The following is an 18,431-nucleotide window of genomic DNA, read 5'->3' on the forward strand; positions in this document are numbered from 1 at the left end:
AAAACAAAGATGCTTGCTTTTTTGTTGTTTGGTCTTTTAGCAAATGGTAGTACCATAATAGATTTTACTGTAGTTTTAATATTGAATATCTATTCCTTTTTACTTTGATTAGTGTTGTTTAGAGTGTTGACATTGATAAAGTAGAGCTGCCTTGGATTTCTTTGTAATTTATCGGTGTATTGGGCACAGGTGGTCTTTGTTAGTCACTGCCTTCAATTAAATGACTTTTGTGATTGACCTGAACATTAGCTTTGCACATTAGTTTTCTGCTCAGGATATTGTTTTATCACTTGAAAGGTCATGAATTCTGTTGAAAATGTGTTGTTTCTGCTTAAGAATTTCTTGAGGGCCATATGAAAATACCCTTTCAATGCTTACCTTCAAGGTTCCTTCCCAGCACTTTCTTATTCTATGAGGAAGAAGACCCCTCCATAGTAGATTACCTAGGAATCCGAGAATAATTGTTGTTTTTTAAGGGGAGGAGGGAATTTCAAGTTCTGAATTACTTTAAAAGCTTATTTTGGTGATCTAAATTAGTCACGTAAAATGATTTCATTTCACTGTAGTGCTTAAAATGTGTTGTGATAACTTGAAAAATATAGGTATTCAGCTACAGTCACAAATATTTACGTTGGTATACTTTCACATGTTTACAGTTATTAAATTGTAAGCTGCTAAGCTTAATTTTTGCAAGTAAATGAGAAGCCATACAATTTTGAAAACAGAACTTATGAACATTGTAAATCACAATTATTATTTTTTAATTAATGGCTTATATTCTGTTAAGCAGACAGTGCAGTTTTTTACAGAAATATTTATGTATAAGGGTTTAGGAGTGAGAAATTTGCTAAAACGAATTCAAATCTGCCATTCGAATTCTGTTCATTTTTCTGGATAGGTTTTTATCACCATCTAGCACAGTACATATTTTGTTTACTTCTTTTGTTTCTTGGTCTTCCTTTTCCACTGGAATGTAAGCTTCATAAAGGCAGAGATTTTTGTCCCTTTTATTCATTGCTGTAACTCCAGCATCTAGAGAAATACCTAGTACAGAATAGACATTTAAATTTTTGTTGAAAGATGGAATGGACTAGTCAAATGCAGTACCATTTTGACCATTTTTCCGTGCCTTTTTTTTCCATTTCCGAGTGTCGCTTTTTTCTTTTGTACCTTTAAGTGCAATGAATATTGATAGCGCTGATTCTTATAAAAGATCATGTTTGATTTGTTTGTATTGCTGGGAATCTTTGCTTTTGAGAATCCGTAGGGGTTTTAGTAGTTGAATCTATAATTTATTCTCTTTGATTATGTTTTTGCCTTATACTTCTATATAGTTTAAGATCTAAGTAGTATTGTTTCTTCAAATGCTTTTATGTATTTATTTTATTTAATAAATACTCAGTTTCATCCACCTGAGCTTTACTAGTTACAAAGTTATTTTATCCTTTGTGTACATAGACTGGAAAATTTTTTTAAAACTGTGATTTAGGTCCTGGCCATGGGCATGGTTCAGTGGTTAGAACATTGGCCCATGCACTGAACTGTCTGAGGTTCAATTCCTGGTCTCAAGGGCACGTACCCGGTTTGCAGCTTTGCCAATTGATGTGTCTCTCTCACATCAATGTCTCTCTCTCTCTCTTCCCCTCCCCCCACCCCCTTTCACTCTCTCTATAAAAACCAATGGGAAAAATATCCTCGTGTGAGGATTAACAAAAAAACAGTGATTTAGGTTCTTTGTGACTTTTTTGCTCCTTGTCCCATTATGCCATTTAATTAATAATTGAATTTTGCATTAGACTTTCTTCTCCTATTTTAGAGCTTTTACAAAAAGAAATCTGTAAATTTTTTAATAACAAATATTGATGACTTTTCACTCATTTCAGTGCTGCAAGGTGATTTTTTTTTATTTGTTAAAGTTACTTTTTTTTTCTTTATTGATTAAGGTATTACATATGTGTCCTTATTCCTCCATTGCCCCCCTCCCCCCCAACTCATGCACTCACCCCCGACCCCCCCCCCCCCCCCCGGTGTCTGTGCCCATTGGTTAGGCTTATATGCATGCATACAAGTCCTTTGGTTGATCTTTCCTCCTTACCCCCACCCTCTCCTACCTTCCCTCTGAGGTTTGACAGTCTAATCGATGCTTCTCTGTTTCTGGATCTGTTTTTGTTCATCAGTTTATGTTGTTCATGATATTCCACAAATGAGTGAGATCATGTGATATTTATCTTTCTCTGACTGGCTTATTTCGCTTAGCATAATGCTCTCCAGGTCCATCCATGCTGTTGTGAAATGGTAGGAGTTCCTTCCTTTTTATAGCAGCGTAGTATTCCATTGTGTAGATGTACCACAGTTTTTTAATCCACTCATCTGCTGATGGGCACTTAATTTGTTTCCAAATCTTAGTTATGGTGAATTGTGCTGCTATGAACATAGGGGTGCATATATCCTTTCTGATTGGTGTTCAGGTTTCTTGGGATATATTCCTAGAAGTGGGATCACTGGGTCAAATGGGAATTCCATTTTTAGTTTTTGCGGAAATTCCATACTGTTTTCCAAAGTCGTTGCACCAGTCTGCATTCCCACCAGCAGTGCATACTATGTTCATGGATTGGTAGAATCAATATCATTAAAATGTGCATACTACCCAAAGCAATCTATAGATTCAATGCACTCCCCATTAAAATACCAAAGGCATATTTCACAGACCTAGAATGAACTCTCCAAAAATTCATCTGGGATAAAAAAAAAGACTCTGAATAGCTGCAGCAATCCTGAGAAAGAAGAACAAAGTAGGAGGGATCTCAATACCAGATATCAAGCTGTATTACAAAGCCACTGTTCTCAAAACTGCCTGGTACTGGCACAAGAGCAGACATATAGATCAATGGAATAGAATGGAGAACCCAGAAATCGACCCAAACCTCTATGCTCAATTAATATTTGACAAAGGAGGCAAGAACATACAATGAAGTCAAGACAGTCTTTTCAATAAATGGTGTTTGGAAAATTGGACAGATACATGCAAAAAAAAAAAAAAAATGAAACTAGACCACCAACTTACACCATGCAAAGTGATTTTTATTCTTCACATTCAAGTCCCCTTATGTATTTTTTAGCCTTACTCTGAGGGAAATGGTTTTTTCTTCCTTCTTGTCTTCAGGTAACATTTTATGTACAATCTACAAGTGAAGCTATTAAAAACGTTTTTAAAATATTTTTTTTAGTAGTTGAATATTTTGAGGATCTTAATTGGGATACTTTTGTTAAAACAGAAAAGCAGAAAGGAAAAGGTAATGATGGAATGATCTTTTCCACTTTATTAAGTGTCTTTCTCTCATAAAAACAGAAAGAATTTCTACTGTTTTTGTAGAATATTTTCTATATACAAGACTATGATAGGAACATGTGACAGTTCATATTGTAAATCATGCTTTCTTACTATGGCTTGCCCCAAGTTTGTCTCACCACTTTGTTGAAGAGAACAGTAGAGGAATGCAGTGGAACCTCGGTTCTCAAACTTAATTCATCTGGCAAGTTGTTTGAGAAGCGATTTGTTTGAAAACCGAATTATTTTTTCCCATTAGAAATAATGGAAATGGAATTAATTCATTCCAGACCCCCAAATGATTCCCTGTTTTAACCTTAAATACAGTAGATATCCAATGTATTGTTTAATCTATAAACAAACACTTCTTTTCTTAAATTTGTTGAACCACCCGCTCCTAGCCTTAAATGAATCACTTTCAGCACTCCTTCCAGGGATGTCTTTCCGGAGGTCAGTCTGCTGCATCTTCTCTTGCTGTCACTGGCTAACTCCTTTTCGTTGATCCAAATCAGCAACAGTTCTTTTTTTATTTTTTTAATTCTTTATTGTTTAAAGTATTACATGAGTCTCCTTTTTTCCCCCCATTGACCTCTCCCCCGCCACCTCCTCCTCTAAGCACAAGCCTCTCTCCCCCACTACTGTCTGTGTCCATTGATTTTGCTCATATGCATTGCATACAAGTCCTTCAGTTGATCTCTTAACAACCCCCCCCCCCCCCCCCCGCTTTCCCTTATAGGTTGTTCAGTCTGTTTGATGCTTCTATGTCTCTGGTTCTATTTTTGTTCATCAGTTTATGTTGTTTATTATATTCCACAAATGAGTGGATCATGTGATACTTATCTTTCTCTGACTGGCTTATTTTGCTTAGCATTATGCTCTCCAGTTTCATCTATGCTGTTGCAAATGGTAAGAATTCCTTTTTTTTTTTTTTTTTTTTTTTTTTTACAGCAACGTAGTATTCCATTGTATAGATATATGTACCACAGGTTTCTAATCCACTCATCTGCTGATGGGCACTTAGGCTGTTTCCAAGTATTAGCTGTTGTAAATTGTGCTGCTATGAACGTAACGGTACATACTGTATATACTTTCTGATTGGTGTTTCTGTTTTCTTGGGATACATTCCTAGAAGAGGAATTACTGGTTTTTTTACTTCTTCAATTGCCAGTGATCATTTTTTCACACCATTAGCAATATTAGCACTCTTGATGGCCTCTTTATGTTTTAAAGTTGTGCTAATCACCCATTTCACTAGCAACAAAAGCAAATAACACAACACAGAAAAACAAAACCCCACAAAAATACTCACAGCATTATTTCCTGAGATGTTAGTGGTAAACTGACTCATACTAGTGCATTCTCTCCTTTGTAGCCTGAGAGAAGCTTTTCAACCACCAAGACATCCTCACGTCTCTCCCCTTGAACAACTTGGTTGAGAACCAAATTGTTTGAGATAGGAGCCACTCAAAAACCCAGGTTTGACTGTATGTTAGTCTAATGGCTAAATTGTTAGGCTCTACAATATAAATAAAAATAGAGAAATATTATAAAAAGAACATGGTTTTAGCATCATTTGAAAAGTAAACACAAATAGTTGGTTAGGCAGTTATTCAGTAGGGAATTATTAGATCATCTATACTAAATGTAGCTTATGAAGATATGCCAAATTAGTCATAATATATTTAGTAATCTGAATTCAGAAAAATTAGAATTTCTGCTTTTTGGTAAATAGCATAATGGTTGTGAACATGGGTTTAGGTTTTAATTCCTGCTTCCCTATTTATTTGTGTGTTGGGTACATATTATTTGACCCCTTTGAGACTCAGTTTCCTGCTTGCAAAAGTGGAGAGAATATTGACTTCCTCACAGGATGTATTAAATGAAATGATAAATGCTTATTAGTAGTGTCCAGGCACATGTTAAAGTGATTAATATTATTATATCATTAATTAGTTTTAACAACTATATAATTTTTATGGATGCATATTTGTTTTATTAATAATTACTTTATTTCAGCTTCTCTCTGGATTGCTAGGTTTTAATTGCATATTATATATATTTGATATATTTGCTTTCATCTCTTCTGAGCTTTTTGAGAGATAGTTTATTGTCTATAACAGTAAACAGTATTACGGCTATTCATCTCCCATTTTTGGGACTGTTCAGAGAACTTCTAGGTCAAAAATAAAAAAGGGATAAACCATGACCAAAAGGCTTAAATAGGCCTTATCTTATAAAATGACCCAAATGCTTTTTCTTCTTCTCTTTGAAAGTGGTACTAGACCACTGTGCCCAGTTTAAAGGAATTCTATAGCCGATAATAAAGTTTTATGTAATATTCCTATTATATTACAGAGGTTATATAGATTTTAGAATTTCTCTTGGGATAGAAGTAAATTCAAAGAACAAGATGTGAATAGTGTATTTTAAAATATTTTAATCAAAACCTTTGTAATAATAATAGTCCATTAAATCATCAATCTTCTTTGTCACGTCACGATCACCAGGCAACAATATTCAACTCTTTCACCTTTTCTTATGATACCTATTTCCAAAGAACATGCTTCCTCTGCTCTTTCTCAATTCATGACTTTTAGATATCTTTGGATAAGTTCTTGTTATGGAGCATGAGGGTTTAGCTCATTTAAATCCTCTTCCCATCCCCTCCTCTACAATTTCTAAAATTAATTATATCACAGATTTTGCTTAGACAGTATTAGTTGTATATATAGTTGGGTAAATATTGTTTACTGCTGAGTCAAGTAGTGAACTATAACAACATTTTCTATCTAGGGGACAATTTTTCTTAAAATTGACTTTGCTCAATTTTCTTTTTATTAATCAATAATTCTTCCTATATACTTCTACAAAAATATGAGCTGAGAGGTATCTCAGTACTGTTTTCTACAAAGACAGATTCATTAGATAATATCAGTTTTATTCTTTTTCTCTAAACCTGGATATTTCTTATTCTCTCCTGTATTTGATCTCCAGTACTCTGGATTCCACATCTTACTATATTTTAGTGTAGACCCTTGTTTTGGAGGAGGATATGCTCCAGTAGTTTCTTGAGAAAGGTACATTGGAGGTACATTTTTTAAAAATCTTACGAGTATATAGGTAAGCATATTTTGTGTGTGTGTGTTTTAATTTAAAACTGTGTATTTGAATGATAGTGTGGCTAGCTATAGAATTCTACGTTGCAAGTCATTTAACTTGCAATTTTCAAGGCATTTTATCTTTTAGATTCCGGTGTTGCTGGTAATGCCAGTCTGATTTCTAATTATCTCTGGAATCAAATTTCCTCAGTATTATGAAATTTCACTTTGATGTAATTTGTTGTAAGTCTTTTAATTTATTAGACCGGGTACTTGGTGAGCCTTCTTTGTGTGTTTCTTTTCATTGATTTTAGAGAGAAAAGGAGAGAGAGAGAAACATTGATGTGAGACAGACACATTGATTGATTGCCTCCTGCATGCACCCCAACTGGGCAGGGATGGAACCTACAACCCAGGTACGTGTCCTTGACTGGGAATTGAATCAGAGACCCTTTGGTGTGCAGGCTCTAACCACTGAGCACACCGGCCAGAGCTATAGTCTTATTATTTTACTACCATTGCACTAGGTTTTGGAGCAGCATGAAAGATGAATATGTGTGTTCAACCCAGAAGTAATGTTATACAGTTTAATTCCAAAAACTTTTAAGTTTTTGTGCATTTTCTTTTTGCAGGAGAAATTCAAATGAGGATCATAAGAATATAACCAGACCCTGTTTTTTAAGGTTTTCAGGCGAGCCTTGCCTAATCCCTAATCATAAGATATGTATTCTTAAGATTTTATATTAGCTTACTTTTTGTTAATATTAGTTAGATGATTGCACAAGAAAAGCTTAGAGGACAGAGTACATTTAAATGATGATCAGAAAAACTGAGTCAGTATTGACTGCTGTTAACAGCAAAAGGACTCTTAGCTTTTTAACATTTTGTACTTTAACAATTATGCTCTTTGATTTTGAGAGATTTATAGCTCTGGTACCTGTTTTTAAAAATATGTTTTTATTGATTTTTAGAGAGAGAGGAAGAAAGAGGGAGAGAGAGATAGAAACATCGATGAGAACGAAATATCTATTGGCTGCCTCTTGCATGCCTCTACTGGGGATCAAGCCCGCAACCCAGGCATGTGCCCTGACCAGGAATCAAACTGGTCTTGGTGTGTGGGTCAATGCTCAACACTGAGCCACAGCGGCTGGGCTGGTACCTATGTTTTGTTTTGTTTTTTTAAGAGGTAAAAAAATCTGTTTTTTAAATTCAAATATTTAGAGCAGCACTGTTCAATTTACTAGCCATATATGGCTATTTAAAATAAAATTAAAATTTAGTTCCTTAGTTGTATTAGCCAAATTTAAAGTCCTTGGTAGCTACATGTGTCAGTTGTTTAGAGCTTTCCCAGGTTAGCACAGTTTATATTACATTGGCAATTCCACACATATTGTATGGTGCCTGAGAGACACAGAGAGTCTACCAAAAATTGAATTTGCTCAGCCATCATAATTGTCATGTTCCTACTCAGTCTTTAAAGCTTCAAGTTGTGGCAAGAACTTTTCTTATATGGATTAAAATTGTGATAATTGTGGCTGTTTGACTTTTCTGGACTACTTTTAATTTTTTTTTTCTCCCCAGACAGTGCAATGTTTGCTAGACAGTGGTGCTGATATTAACAGGCCAAATGTATCAGGAGCCACTCCATTGTACTTTGCTTGCAGGTATGAGATTTTATATTTCCAGACACTGTCATTAAAGAATGTCGTGTATCTACTATATTTCCAAACACAAACATTTCTGTATATTTTCTAAGGCTCTTGTTTTTCCATTAATACTGTGCTGTCTTTTAAGATGAAGTATACTAGGTGTACCAGTTAATAATGGTAGATTTTGTAATCAGAGAAAACATGATAATTTCAAGAGAAACATCGAAAGTGCTTTATTGAAAGTAAGGTCCATCGCTAGCTACACATTTCGCCCATCTTTCAGGTAATTTGTGGATACCGTCCCAGTAGAACTTTTCTTGTTTTGAGGCAAACCATTCAGAGACCCAATTTTCCACTTCTTCATATGTTTTGAAGTGCTGCTTAGAAAGTGTGTGTGCCATCGATCGGAACAAGTGGTAATCTAAAGGAGCAAGGTCTGGTGAATATAGCGGGTGGGTTAATATTTCCCAGGCAAGATCTTTTAATGTGTCTTTAACTGGTTTTGAAGTGTGTGATGGTGCATCATCATGAAGCAAAATTACTTTGCTGTGTCTTCTGGCATTCTGGTCGTTTCACCATCAAAGCGTGGTTCAGATTGATTATGTGTTGTCAGTAGTGATCAGTATTAATGGTTTTACCTGGTTTTAGAAGCTCATAATACACCACACCTTCCTGATCACACTAAACGCAGAGCATTGTCTTCTTTCTGAAGCGATTTGGCCTTGCAGTCGATGTTGATGGTTGACCTGGATCAACCCATGATTTTGTGCGTTTGGGATTCTCAAAATAAATCCACTTTTCATCGCCAGTCACAATTCGACGCAAAAAAAACTTTCTTTCGTGCCGTTGAAGCAACATTTTACTGGTGACTTTTCGGTTTTCAATTTGTCTTTCATTCAGTTGATGTGGCACCCATTTTCCTTCCTTTAAAATCTTTCCCATTGCTTGTAAACGATTGGAAATTGTTTGCTGAGCAACGTTTAATCTTTCTGCAAGTTGTTTTTGAGTTTGACACGCATCTTCATCCAATAATGCTTGTAATTGTTGGTGTTCAAACTTTTTCGGTTGACCTGGACGTTCTTTGTCTTTCACATCGAAATCATCACTTTTAAAGCCTTTAAACCAGCGTTCACAAGTATCTTGAGTTGGAGCATGTTCATCATAAGCTTCCCAAAAATTATCAACTTCTTCTTCAAAATAAAGTAATGAGTTAAAACTTCCCGCAAATGCTCTTTTTTTGGCACGAAATTCGACGTTTTTAAGCGTAAAAATATCTATGATATTAACACCTTCAGCAAATTTGACATACAAAGTTTTGAAGCTAGCTGTCAATAAAACAAAATAGCATACATATCAAATCGCATATATATCAATATATGTGTAACTCCATCTATTGAAAAAAATCCGCATTAACTGGTACAGCTAGTATAGCATTATGGTTGTTACTTAACCACATGAGGAAAAGTATTTTCTATTAAATTGCCAGTATTTTTATATGATGTAAGTGGAGCTTTTGATATCTTTGATTATTCAATTTTATATTAATTATTAACTAATAAGAAAAGACATATTCCACTAATTTTCCTAGTTGTCTTTATTAAGGTCAATTCCAATGGGATAAGCCAGTGGTCAGCAAACTGCGGCTTGCAAGCCACATGCAGCTCGCAAGCCGCAGTTTGCCGCTCTGTTGAGTAATGAGTTTGCCGACCACTGCCTTAGGGAAAAACACTTAAAAAACATTTTAATAATGTACTAACGTCTTTAACCTGAAGTCAAAACTTCTGGGTAAGGGTAATGCATTAGCAATGGTTGGCAAACTCATTAGTCAAAAGAGCGGCAAACTGTGGCTTGCGAGCTGCAGTTTGCCGACCACTGGGATAAGCTATTAAAGTATGTCTTGGTCCAGAGCCCTGTATTTCCTTTCTCTGGATTTGTAAATTAAAAACAAATTTTTGAATTATTATTGTTAGATATTAAATTCTGCACTAAATTATTTTTGTACTATGTCTTGGTTCATTTTCTTAAAGCACTTATTTTGTTCATTGATTCATTTATATAATTAGCAAACATTTAGTTAAGACTTGCTGTTTGCCATCCATTATTATAGCACTAGAGGCCCGGTGCACGAAATTCGTGCATGGGGGTGTTTGTCCCTCAGCACAGCCTGCACCCTCTCCAATCTGGGACCACTAGAGAGATGTCCGACTGCCTGTTTAGGCCCGATCCCTAAAGCAGTTGGACATCCCTCTCACAAGGTTCACTCAGTATACCAGTTGATTATTTTTAAAATCTATTTTTACCTCTGAGACTACTTTAGACTCTGTAAGAGTCATTGAATTCCAGCTTGACATAATGTTCTCTTTTTATTTAGTCACTAGAGGCCCAGTGCATGAAATTCGTGCACTGGGGGGGGGGTGTCCCTCAGCCCAGCCTGCACCCTCTCCAATCTGGGACCCCTCGAGGGCAGTCGGACATCCCTCTCACAATCCAGGACTGCTGGCTCCCAACTGGTCGCCTGCTTGCCTTCCTGATTGCCCCTAACAGCTCCTGCCTGCCAGCCTGATCACCCCCTAACCACTCCCCTACCAGCCTGATTGATGCCTAACTGCTCCCCTGCCAACCTGTTTGCCCCTAACTGCCTTCCCCTGCAGGCCTGGTCAACCCTAACTGCCCTACCCTGCAGGCCTGGTCACCCCCAACTGCTCTCCCCTGCAGGCCTGGGTACCCCCCAACTGCCCTTCCCTGCAGACCCAGTCATCCCCAACTTCCCTCTTCTGCCGGCCACGTCACCCCTAACTGCCCTCCCCAGCAAGCTTGATCGCCCCCAACTGCCCTCCCTTGCAGGCCTGGTCCCTCCCAACTGCCCTCCCCTGCTGGCCTGATCGCCCACAACTGCCCTCCCTTGCAGGCCTGGTTCCTCCCAACTGCCCTCCCCTGCTGGCCATCTTGTGGTGGCCATCTTGTGTCCACATGGGGGCAGGATCTTTGACCACATGGGGGCAGCCATCTTGTGTGTTGGAGTGACGGTCAATCTGCATATTACTCTTTTATTAGATAGGATAGAGGCCTGGTGCACGGGTGGGGGCCAGGTGGTTTGCCCTGAAGGGTGTCCCGGATCAGGGTGGGGGTTCCCTTGGGGCGTGGGGTGGCCTGAGCGAGGGGCCTGTGGTGGTTTGCAGCCTGGCCACGCCCCTCGGCGACCCAAGTGGACGCCCTGGTATCTGGGATTTATTTATCTTCTGTAATTGAAACTTTGTAGCCTTGAGTGGAGCCAAGCCTCCTGCTTGCTCCATGGCCGCATCCATTTTTGTTGGGTTTATGTATCTTCTATAATTGAAACTTTGTAGCCTTGAGTAGAGGTCTGAGCCCACCAGGGTGTGCAGAAAGCTTGGCTTCCTCCATCACTGGGGAAACCCAAGCCTCCTGCTCGCTCCATGGCTGCAGTCATCTTGGCTGGGTTAATTTGCGTACTCGCTCCTGATTGGCTGGTGGGCTGGCTTTTGAGTGTAGCGGAGTGATGGCTAATTTGCATATTACTCTTTTATTCGATAGGATTAGTTATACATTAATAAGTATACTTCAGCCCTTATGGATGTAGCAATATAATAATTATGCACATACACCTCCTTGCCCCATGTGCGTGCGCATACACACACACACACATGCACACAGACACGCATACACAATGTTATATAAATGTAGTTAGCAGTTAGGAACAATTCACAATACACTAGTGATTCTTCCCTTTGGTTTAGATCAGGGGTGGGCAAACTTTTTGACTCGAGGGCCACAATGGGTTCTTAAACTGGACCGGAGGGCCAGAACAAAAGCATGGATGGAGTGTTTGTGTGAACTAATATAAATTCAAAGTAAAGTAGTGGAGGGGAGAGCAAGAGAACCAGATAGAACAGCCGGATCTGGCCCGCGGGCCGTAGTTTGCCCACGGCTGGTTTAGATTATATTAATTATATTTATTTAGGCTCTTAAATTCAAATATAGAGCTCTCTAAAAAGCTCTTATTTTCTTTAACCTTTGTTTTATAACATTTTATTTATTTCTTTTTAAATATATTTTATTGATTTTTTACAGAGAGGATGGGAGAGGGAAAGAGAGTTAGAAACAACGATCAGCTGCCTCCTGCACACCCCCTACTGAGGATGTGTCCGCAACCAAAGTACATGCCCTTGACTGGAATTGAACCTGGGACTCTTTAGTCCGCAGGCTAATGCTCTATCCCCTGAGCAAAACCGGTCAGGGCTGTTTTATAACATTTTATTGGAGATTTGTTTTAGACTGAAAGACCTGCTTTTTTTCTTGTTTAGCTTCTCTTTAGGATTTCTGATGTTACTTGGATCAGACTGGTTCAAATCACCATTGAACAACTTTGAATTACAATACAAGGACTTTGGATCTCTAGACTTTAGATCTTATCTGAATATAGTTATTTTCTAAACTTATACTTAAAGAAAACCAGTTCCTTCCATAGTATCTTGAATTTATGAATAATATCATTGTTTGATTCCCTGAAATCATATTCTGTCTTGAGGGGTTGTTTCTAGATAAGACCTTCCTTTGAAGTTTCAGATTTGAAATGTCCACCTGCCTGATTTACACCATCACTTGAAAGTTTCATAGAATCTCAGATGTCACCATGTCCAAAATACAGGTTCCTGATTTTCCTTTTCAAAACTCCACCAGTTTTTCTAATCTCAGTTATCGGAACCCATATCCTTTCAGTTTAAACCAGAAACTAGGTCATCGTTTTTTATGTCTTTCTTTCTTTGACCCTCCACTTGGAATTTATTAGTCAGTTCTATAAACTCCACCTTCAGAATATATTCTGATCTCTTTATTCTCTCCAACTCACTAAAACCACTTTGGTTAGAGATGTTACCTCTTATCTAGAGTACTGTAGTAGTCTCTTTTTTATTTTTAATTTAATAAATCTTTATTGTTCAGATTATTACAATTGTTCCTCTTTATTCCCCCAATAGCTCCCCTCCACCTGGTTCCCACCCAACCCTCTGCCCTTACCTCTTCTCCCACTGTCCTCATCCATAGGTGTACGATTTTTGTCCTGTCTCTTCCCGCACCCCCCACACCCCCTTCCCCCTGAGAATTGTCAGTCCACTCCCTTTCTATGCCCCTGATTCTGTTATATTCACCAGTTTATTCTGTTCATCAGATTTTTTATTCACTTGATTTTTAGATTCACTTGTTGATAGATATGTATTTGTAGTTCATAATTTTTATCTTTACCTTTTTCTTCTTCTTCCTCTTCTTAAAGAGTACCTTTCAGCATTTCATATAATACTGGTTTTGTGGTGATGAACTCCTTTAGCTTTTTCTTATCTGTGAAGCTCTTTATCTGACCTTCAGTTCTGAATGATAGCTTTGCTGGGTAGAGTAATCTTGGTTGTAGGTTCTTGCTCTTTATCACTTTGAATATTTCTTGCCACTCCTGTCTGGCCTGCAGAGTTTCTGTTGAGAAATCAGCTGACAATCGTATGGGTGCTCCCTTGTAGGTAATTAACAGTTTTTCTCTTGCTGCTTTTAATATTCTCTCTTTGTCTTTTGCTCTTGGCATTTTAATTATGATGTGTCTTGGTGTGGTCCTCTTTGGATTCCTTTTGTTTGGGGTTCTGTGCGCTTCCAGGACTTGTAAGTCTATTTCTTTCACCAGGTGGGGGAAGTTTTCGGTCATTATTTCTTCAAATAGGTTTTCAGTATCTTGCTCTCTCTCTTCTTCTGGCACCCCCATAATTCTGATGTTGGTACGCTTGAGGTTGTCCCAGAGGCTCCTTGCATTATCTTCAAGTTTTTGGATTCTTTTTTCTTTTTGCTTTTCCGGTTGAGTATTTTTTGTTTCTTTGTATTTCAAATCTTTGACTTGATTCTTGCGGTCCTCTAGTCTGCTGTTATGTCTATGTATAATATTTGTTATTTCAGTCAGTGTATGTTTAATTTCTAGTTGGTCCTTTTTTATATCCTCGAGGGTCTCACTAAATTTATCAGCCTTTTCTAGGAAATTCTTGAAAAACCTTATAACCGTGGTTTTGAACTCTATATCCAGTCGTTTGCTTTCCTCCCTTTCTTTCCTTTGTGATCTGTTTCTTTGTCTCCACATTTTCGCTGCTTCCCTGAGTTGGTAGAGTAGCTTTGTGTGCTAGGTTTCCTATATAGCCCAGTGGGTTGGCCTCCCCAGTTACCTGAGGTGGACACTCTTGGTGCACCCCTTTGTGGACTGTGTGTACAGCCTTGTTGTAGTTAAGTCTTGATTGTTGTTGGTATCACTGGGAGGAATTGACCTCCAGGCCACTTGGCTGTGAGGATCAGCTATGTCTACGCTGGGAGAACTTCTCTTCTGGAGACAGCCTTATGAGACAAGACTTGCAAAATTGCAAAAGCCTTTGTGCTCAGCTTGGATGGGGTGGAGTCTCAGGGCTGAGCAGACAGCCTTCGCTTCCTGTCAGCCCTGCCCTATGAGGCCCCTGGGTCTCAGTGTCCTGTGGTAATCGCTGCAAGCACCTCTGAGAGAAAGCCACCCTCGAGTTTCGCCTTCTGCCAGACAGTACAGTTTCTCCTCCAATAAATCTGGATTCCCTGATTCTCGCCTGGCACTGGAGTTCAGTGCAGTCGGGAGCTTCAGTCTTCCCCCTGCTGGAGAAAGCCAGCAGCACACTCAGCAGTCAGTCCTCTCTGCACACTCGCGCCTCCAGACCTCTGCCTTTCGCGGCTCCCCTGAGTTTCCGTGCGCTCCTCTCTTTTCCCGACAGTCCAGACTCCCCCCGTATGAGTCTGGGACTCCAGGGTCTCACCCGGAGCTGGTGTTCAGTGTAGTCGGAACTGGGGTTCAGTGCAGTCTGGAGCTTCTGTCTCTCTCCCGCCAGAGAAAGCTAGCCAGGCACTCAGCCGCCCGTCCTCTCTGCGTGTGTGTCTCCATACCTCAGCCTTTTGCAGCTCCTCTGAGTCTCAGTGTGCTTTTCTCTTTCCTTCTAGTTGTAGAATTTCCACTCAGCCAGCTTTCCTGTGGTTCTGGATGATGTCTGTTCTGTCTTTTAGCTGTAGTTTTGAAATTGTTGTGCGAGGCAGCAGTTTAGGTGTTCACCTATGTGGCCATCTTGGTTTCTCCTGCAGTAGTTTCTTATCTAAAGTACTGCAGTAGTCTCACAAGTGGTTTTCCTGATTCCTTTTTCTCTTCCATCTGTTCTTTCCTCAGTTTCCAAAGTGATCTTTAAAAAATGAATCAGTCTTACCAGTTTGTGTTTAAACCCTATATTTAAAACTTTTCAGTGCCTCTTTGTTATATTTCAAATAAAATCCAATCTGCATTCACCCATGAGACCTGCGTGGTCTGACCCCTGCTTGGCTCACTGTGCTTCAGTTGCATTGGTTCTCTTTGAGTTCCCCAAGCTGACTCTTTCCAGTAGGCTATTCTATATGCTGTTTTGCCTGAAAAGGTCTTCCCTAGGCTTCTTATATGGCTGACTCCTTCTTCATGTCACTGCTTAACTGTTACTTTGTAGAAAGGCAATTCCTCACCAATGCAAGTAAGACTCTTCCCAAATTTTCTATCATATATATGGCGTATTTGCTTGTTTAGAGTGTGTCTCCCCTACTAGACCAAAAGCTCAGTGAAAGCAAGAATTTTGCTTATTTTATTCACCACTTTAAAGTCAATGTGTAGTACAGTGCTTCCTGCTGAAATGCTTAGTAAATGTTTGGAATGAATCACTATAATTACGTTTGAAAAATATCTTATATAGAACAATTCCATGTATAATACTAAAAGATGAATATGCTTGAGGCCCAGTGCATGCGCGGTCCCTCAGCCTGGCCTGCGGGGATTGGGCTTAAACCTATTCTCCAACATCCCTCGAGGGGGTTTCGGATTGCGAGAGGGCGGTTCTCGAGTGACGCATCCCGGAGCACCCCAGAATCAGGCTTCCTCCTTTCTGGTTCCAGGGTGTGTCACTCGAGCACCACTGCTGCGAAGTTACTGTAGCTCGCAGCTCCTACATTGAGTGTCTGCCCCCTGGTGGTCAGTGTACGTCATAACTACTGGTCAGAGCATCTGCCCCCTAGTGGTCATTGTGCATCATAGCTACCGGTTGGACAGTTGGACGGTCACTTAGGCTTTTATATATATAGATAGATTAGTATTGTACAGAACTGGGATATTCATATAGTTAGTCTAAGCATAGGGATATGGTTAAAGAATTTTATAGAAGTACTTTCTGCTAGTATTATATTCTCATCAAGTTTTATTTATTTATTTTTATTCATTGATTTGAGAGAGAGAGAGATTTGTTGTTCCACTTATTTATGTATAGGTTGCTGACCAGAGAATGAACCTGCAACCTTGGTGTATCAGGATGATTTTCTACCCAACTGAGCTACCCTGTCAGGCCCCATCATTAACTTTTTTTTTTTTTTAATTCTTACCCAAGGATGTGTTTTTATTGATATTTTAGAGAGAGAGGAAGGTGGAGGGAGGAGAGAGAGAGAAACATCAGTGTGAGAGAGAAATATCAATTGGTTGCCTCCCGTATGTGCTCCAACCAGAGATTGTGCCCTAGGTATGTGCCCTTACCAGGAATCGAACTCACGACCTTTTGGTGTATGGGATGATACTCCAACCAACTGAGCCACCTGGCGAGGGCATCACTAAGTTTTTTGTTGTTGTTAATCCTCACCCGAGGATATTTTTTCCATTGATTTTTAGAGAGGGGGGAGAGACAGAAAAACATCGATGTGAGAAAAACACATGGATTGGTTGTCCCCTGCATGTGCCCTGGAGCAGGGGATCAAGCCTTAACCTGAATAGAACTTGAGACCCTTCAGTCTGTAGGCCAATGTTCTAACCACTGAGTAAACTGGCGAGGGTGGCATCACTAAGTTTTAACCTAGCAAACGTTGGATCTCTTTGAACAAAAATTGTTAAGCATATCTGGTTAGTGTTGAGAAGGAAGTGACTGGAAGAAAGAAACCAAAGCACAGTCTTCAGTAGCAGTTATTTATCCCAAAATATTATGATTTATTGTAGGTAATGTGTCTCAAGTTCAATACTCATATTTAATAGGTCATTTTCTTACCTACATAGTGAGAGTATGACTTAACATTGAGGAATGTTTTCCTGATTGTTGAGGATGTAGTTCAGATCTTCCTCTCAATTCTTAAAAATTCTTAATCCTCGATTCATATTAACTGGTCATAATTCGTAGAGAAAGACTTTAAATTAAAAACAATTATATTTTTAACTTGGTTCTTTTTCTGTACAGTCATGGTCAGAGAGACACAGCACAGATTCTTCTATTACGAGGAGCCAAATATCTGCCAGACAAAAATGGAGTAACCCCTCTGGATTTATGTGTACAAGTATGTTGTTAATATATATTCTTAGCCCCTTACTTTATAATAGAAAGAGACTGATAAAATAACATTTTTTCTCAAATGAGAGGGTGGGCACAAAGTTTTTTATTCTGTAAAGAATATGCTCTTTAAAAGGAACAGTGATATAAGAAAATATATATTGGTCTTTATCTCAATTTATGACACATGAGCTTCTAAGACCCTTGGGTTCTCCAGAATGTAAGAATGTCTTTTTGTATAGTAATGAGATGACTGGTGGCTGAAAGCCCCTAGATAGCTTCAGGATGTGGGCTGGTTGCCAGAGGAGCCAACCACGGGATTAGAGGGCAGCTTCTCCTGTTCCTGGGGAGGGGAGAGGAGCTGGAGCTTGAAATCAGTCACTGATGGTCAGTAATTTAATCAATTATGCCTATATAATGGAACTTTCCTAGCCACCGTAAGCAGTGGGGTTCTCAGAGTGTTTCTGGGTTGGTGAATATGTTAAAGTGCTGGGAGGATGACATGCCCAGAGAGGGCATGGAAGCTCTGTGCTCCTTCCCACATACCTTACCTATGAATCTATTTGGCTACTCCTGAGTTGTATCCTATATAATGAACAGGTAATTGTAAAGTGTTTCCCTGGATTCTGTGAGCTCTTCTAGCAAATTATCAAACTCAAAGAGGAGTTGAGGAACTTCTGAGTTACAGCTGTTTAGTCAGAGTGTGGGTGGTCTGGACTTGTGATTGACTGCCTTCTGAAGTGTGAACCAAGCTCCTTATCTGTGCTGTCTATACGTTTTCCTTTAGGAACTTTGTTTTTAAACCCAGATAATTTTAAATATATTTTTTAGGGTGGATATGGAGAGACCTGTGAAGTATTAATTCAATATCACCCTAGGCTTTTCCAGACAATTATTCAAATGACACAGAATGAAGATCTCCGAGAAAACATGGTAATGCAATTGTGCTAGTAGGCTGTAAATGAACAAGCTTTATGCATGTTTA

At 38.9% G+C, this 18,431-nt stretch overlaps 1 protein-coding gene across 7 annotated transcripts in view; it reads left to right on the plus strand.

The window, feature by feature from the left end:
- Positions 1-18,431, plus strand: part of HACE1 (HECT domain and ankyrin repeat containing E3 ubiquitin protein ligase 1) — a 109,513-nt gene that overhangs the window by 32,977 nt on the left and 58,105 nt on the right. For 4 of the 7 annotated variants that reach the window (XM_080666313.1, XM_080666314.1, XM_080666315.1 and 1 more), the window contains 3 exons: positions 8,008-8,090; positions 17,357-17,453; positions 18,278-18,379. In XM_080666313.1, the coding sequence (XP_080522439.1) occupies positions 8,008-8,090; positions 17,357-17,453; positions 18,278-18,379 (282 nt within the window). Of the gene's footprint in view, positions 1-6,781; positions 6,843-8,007; positions 8,091-17,356; positions 17,454-18,277; positions 18,380-18,431 lie in introns of those variants that run through there. The other 3 variants (XM_080666318.1, XM_080666319.1, XM_080666317.1) reach the window with 2 other exon arrangements.

Source organism: Plecotus auritus (assembly GCF_963455305.1).
Source record: "Plecotus auritus genome assembly, chromosome: 4".
Taxonomy (NCBI): Eukaryota; Metazoa; Chordata; class Mammalia; order Chiroptera; family Vespertilionidae; genus Plecotus; species Plecotus auritus.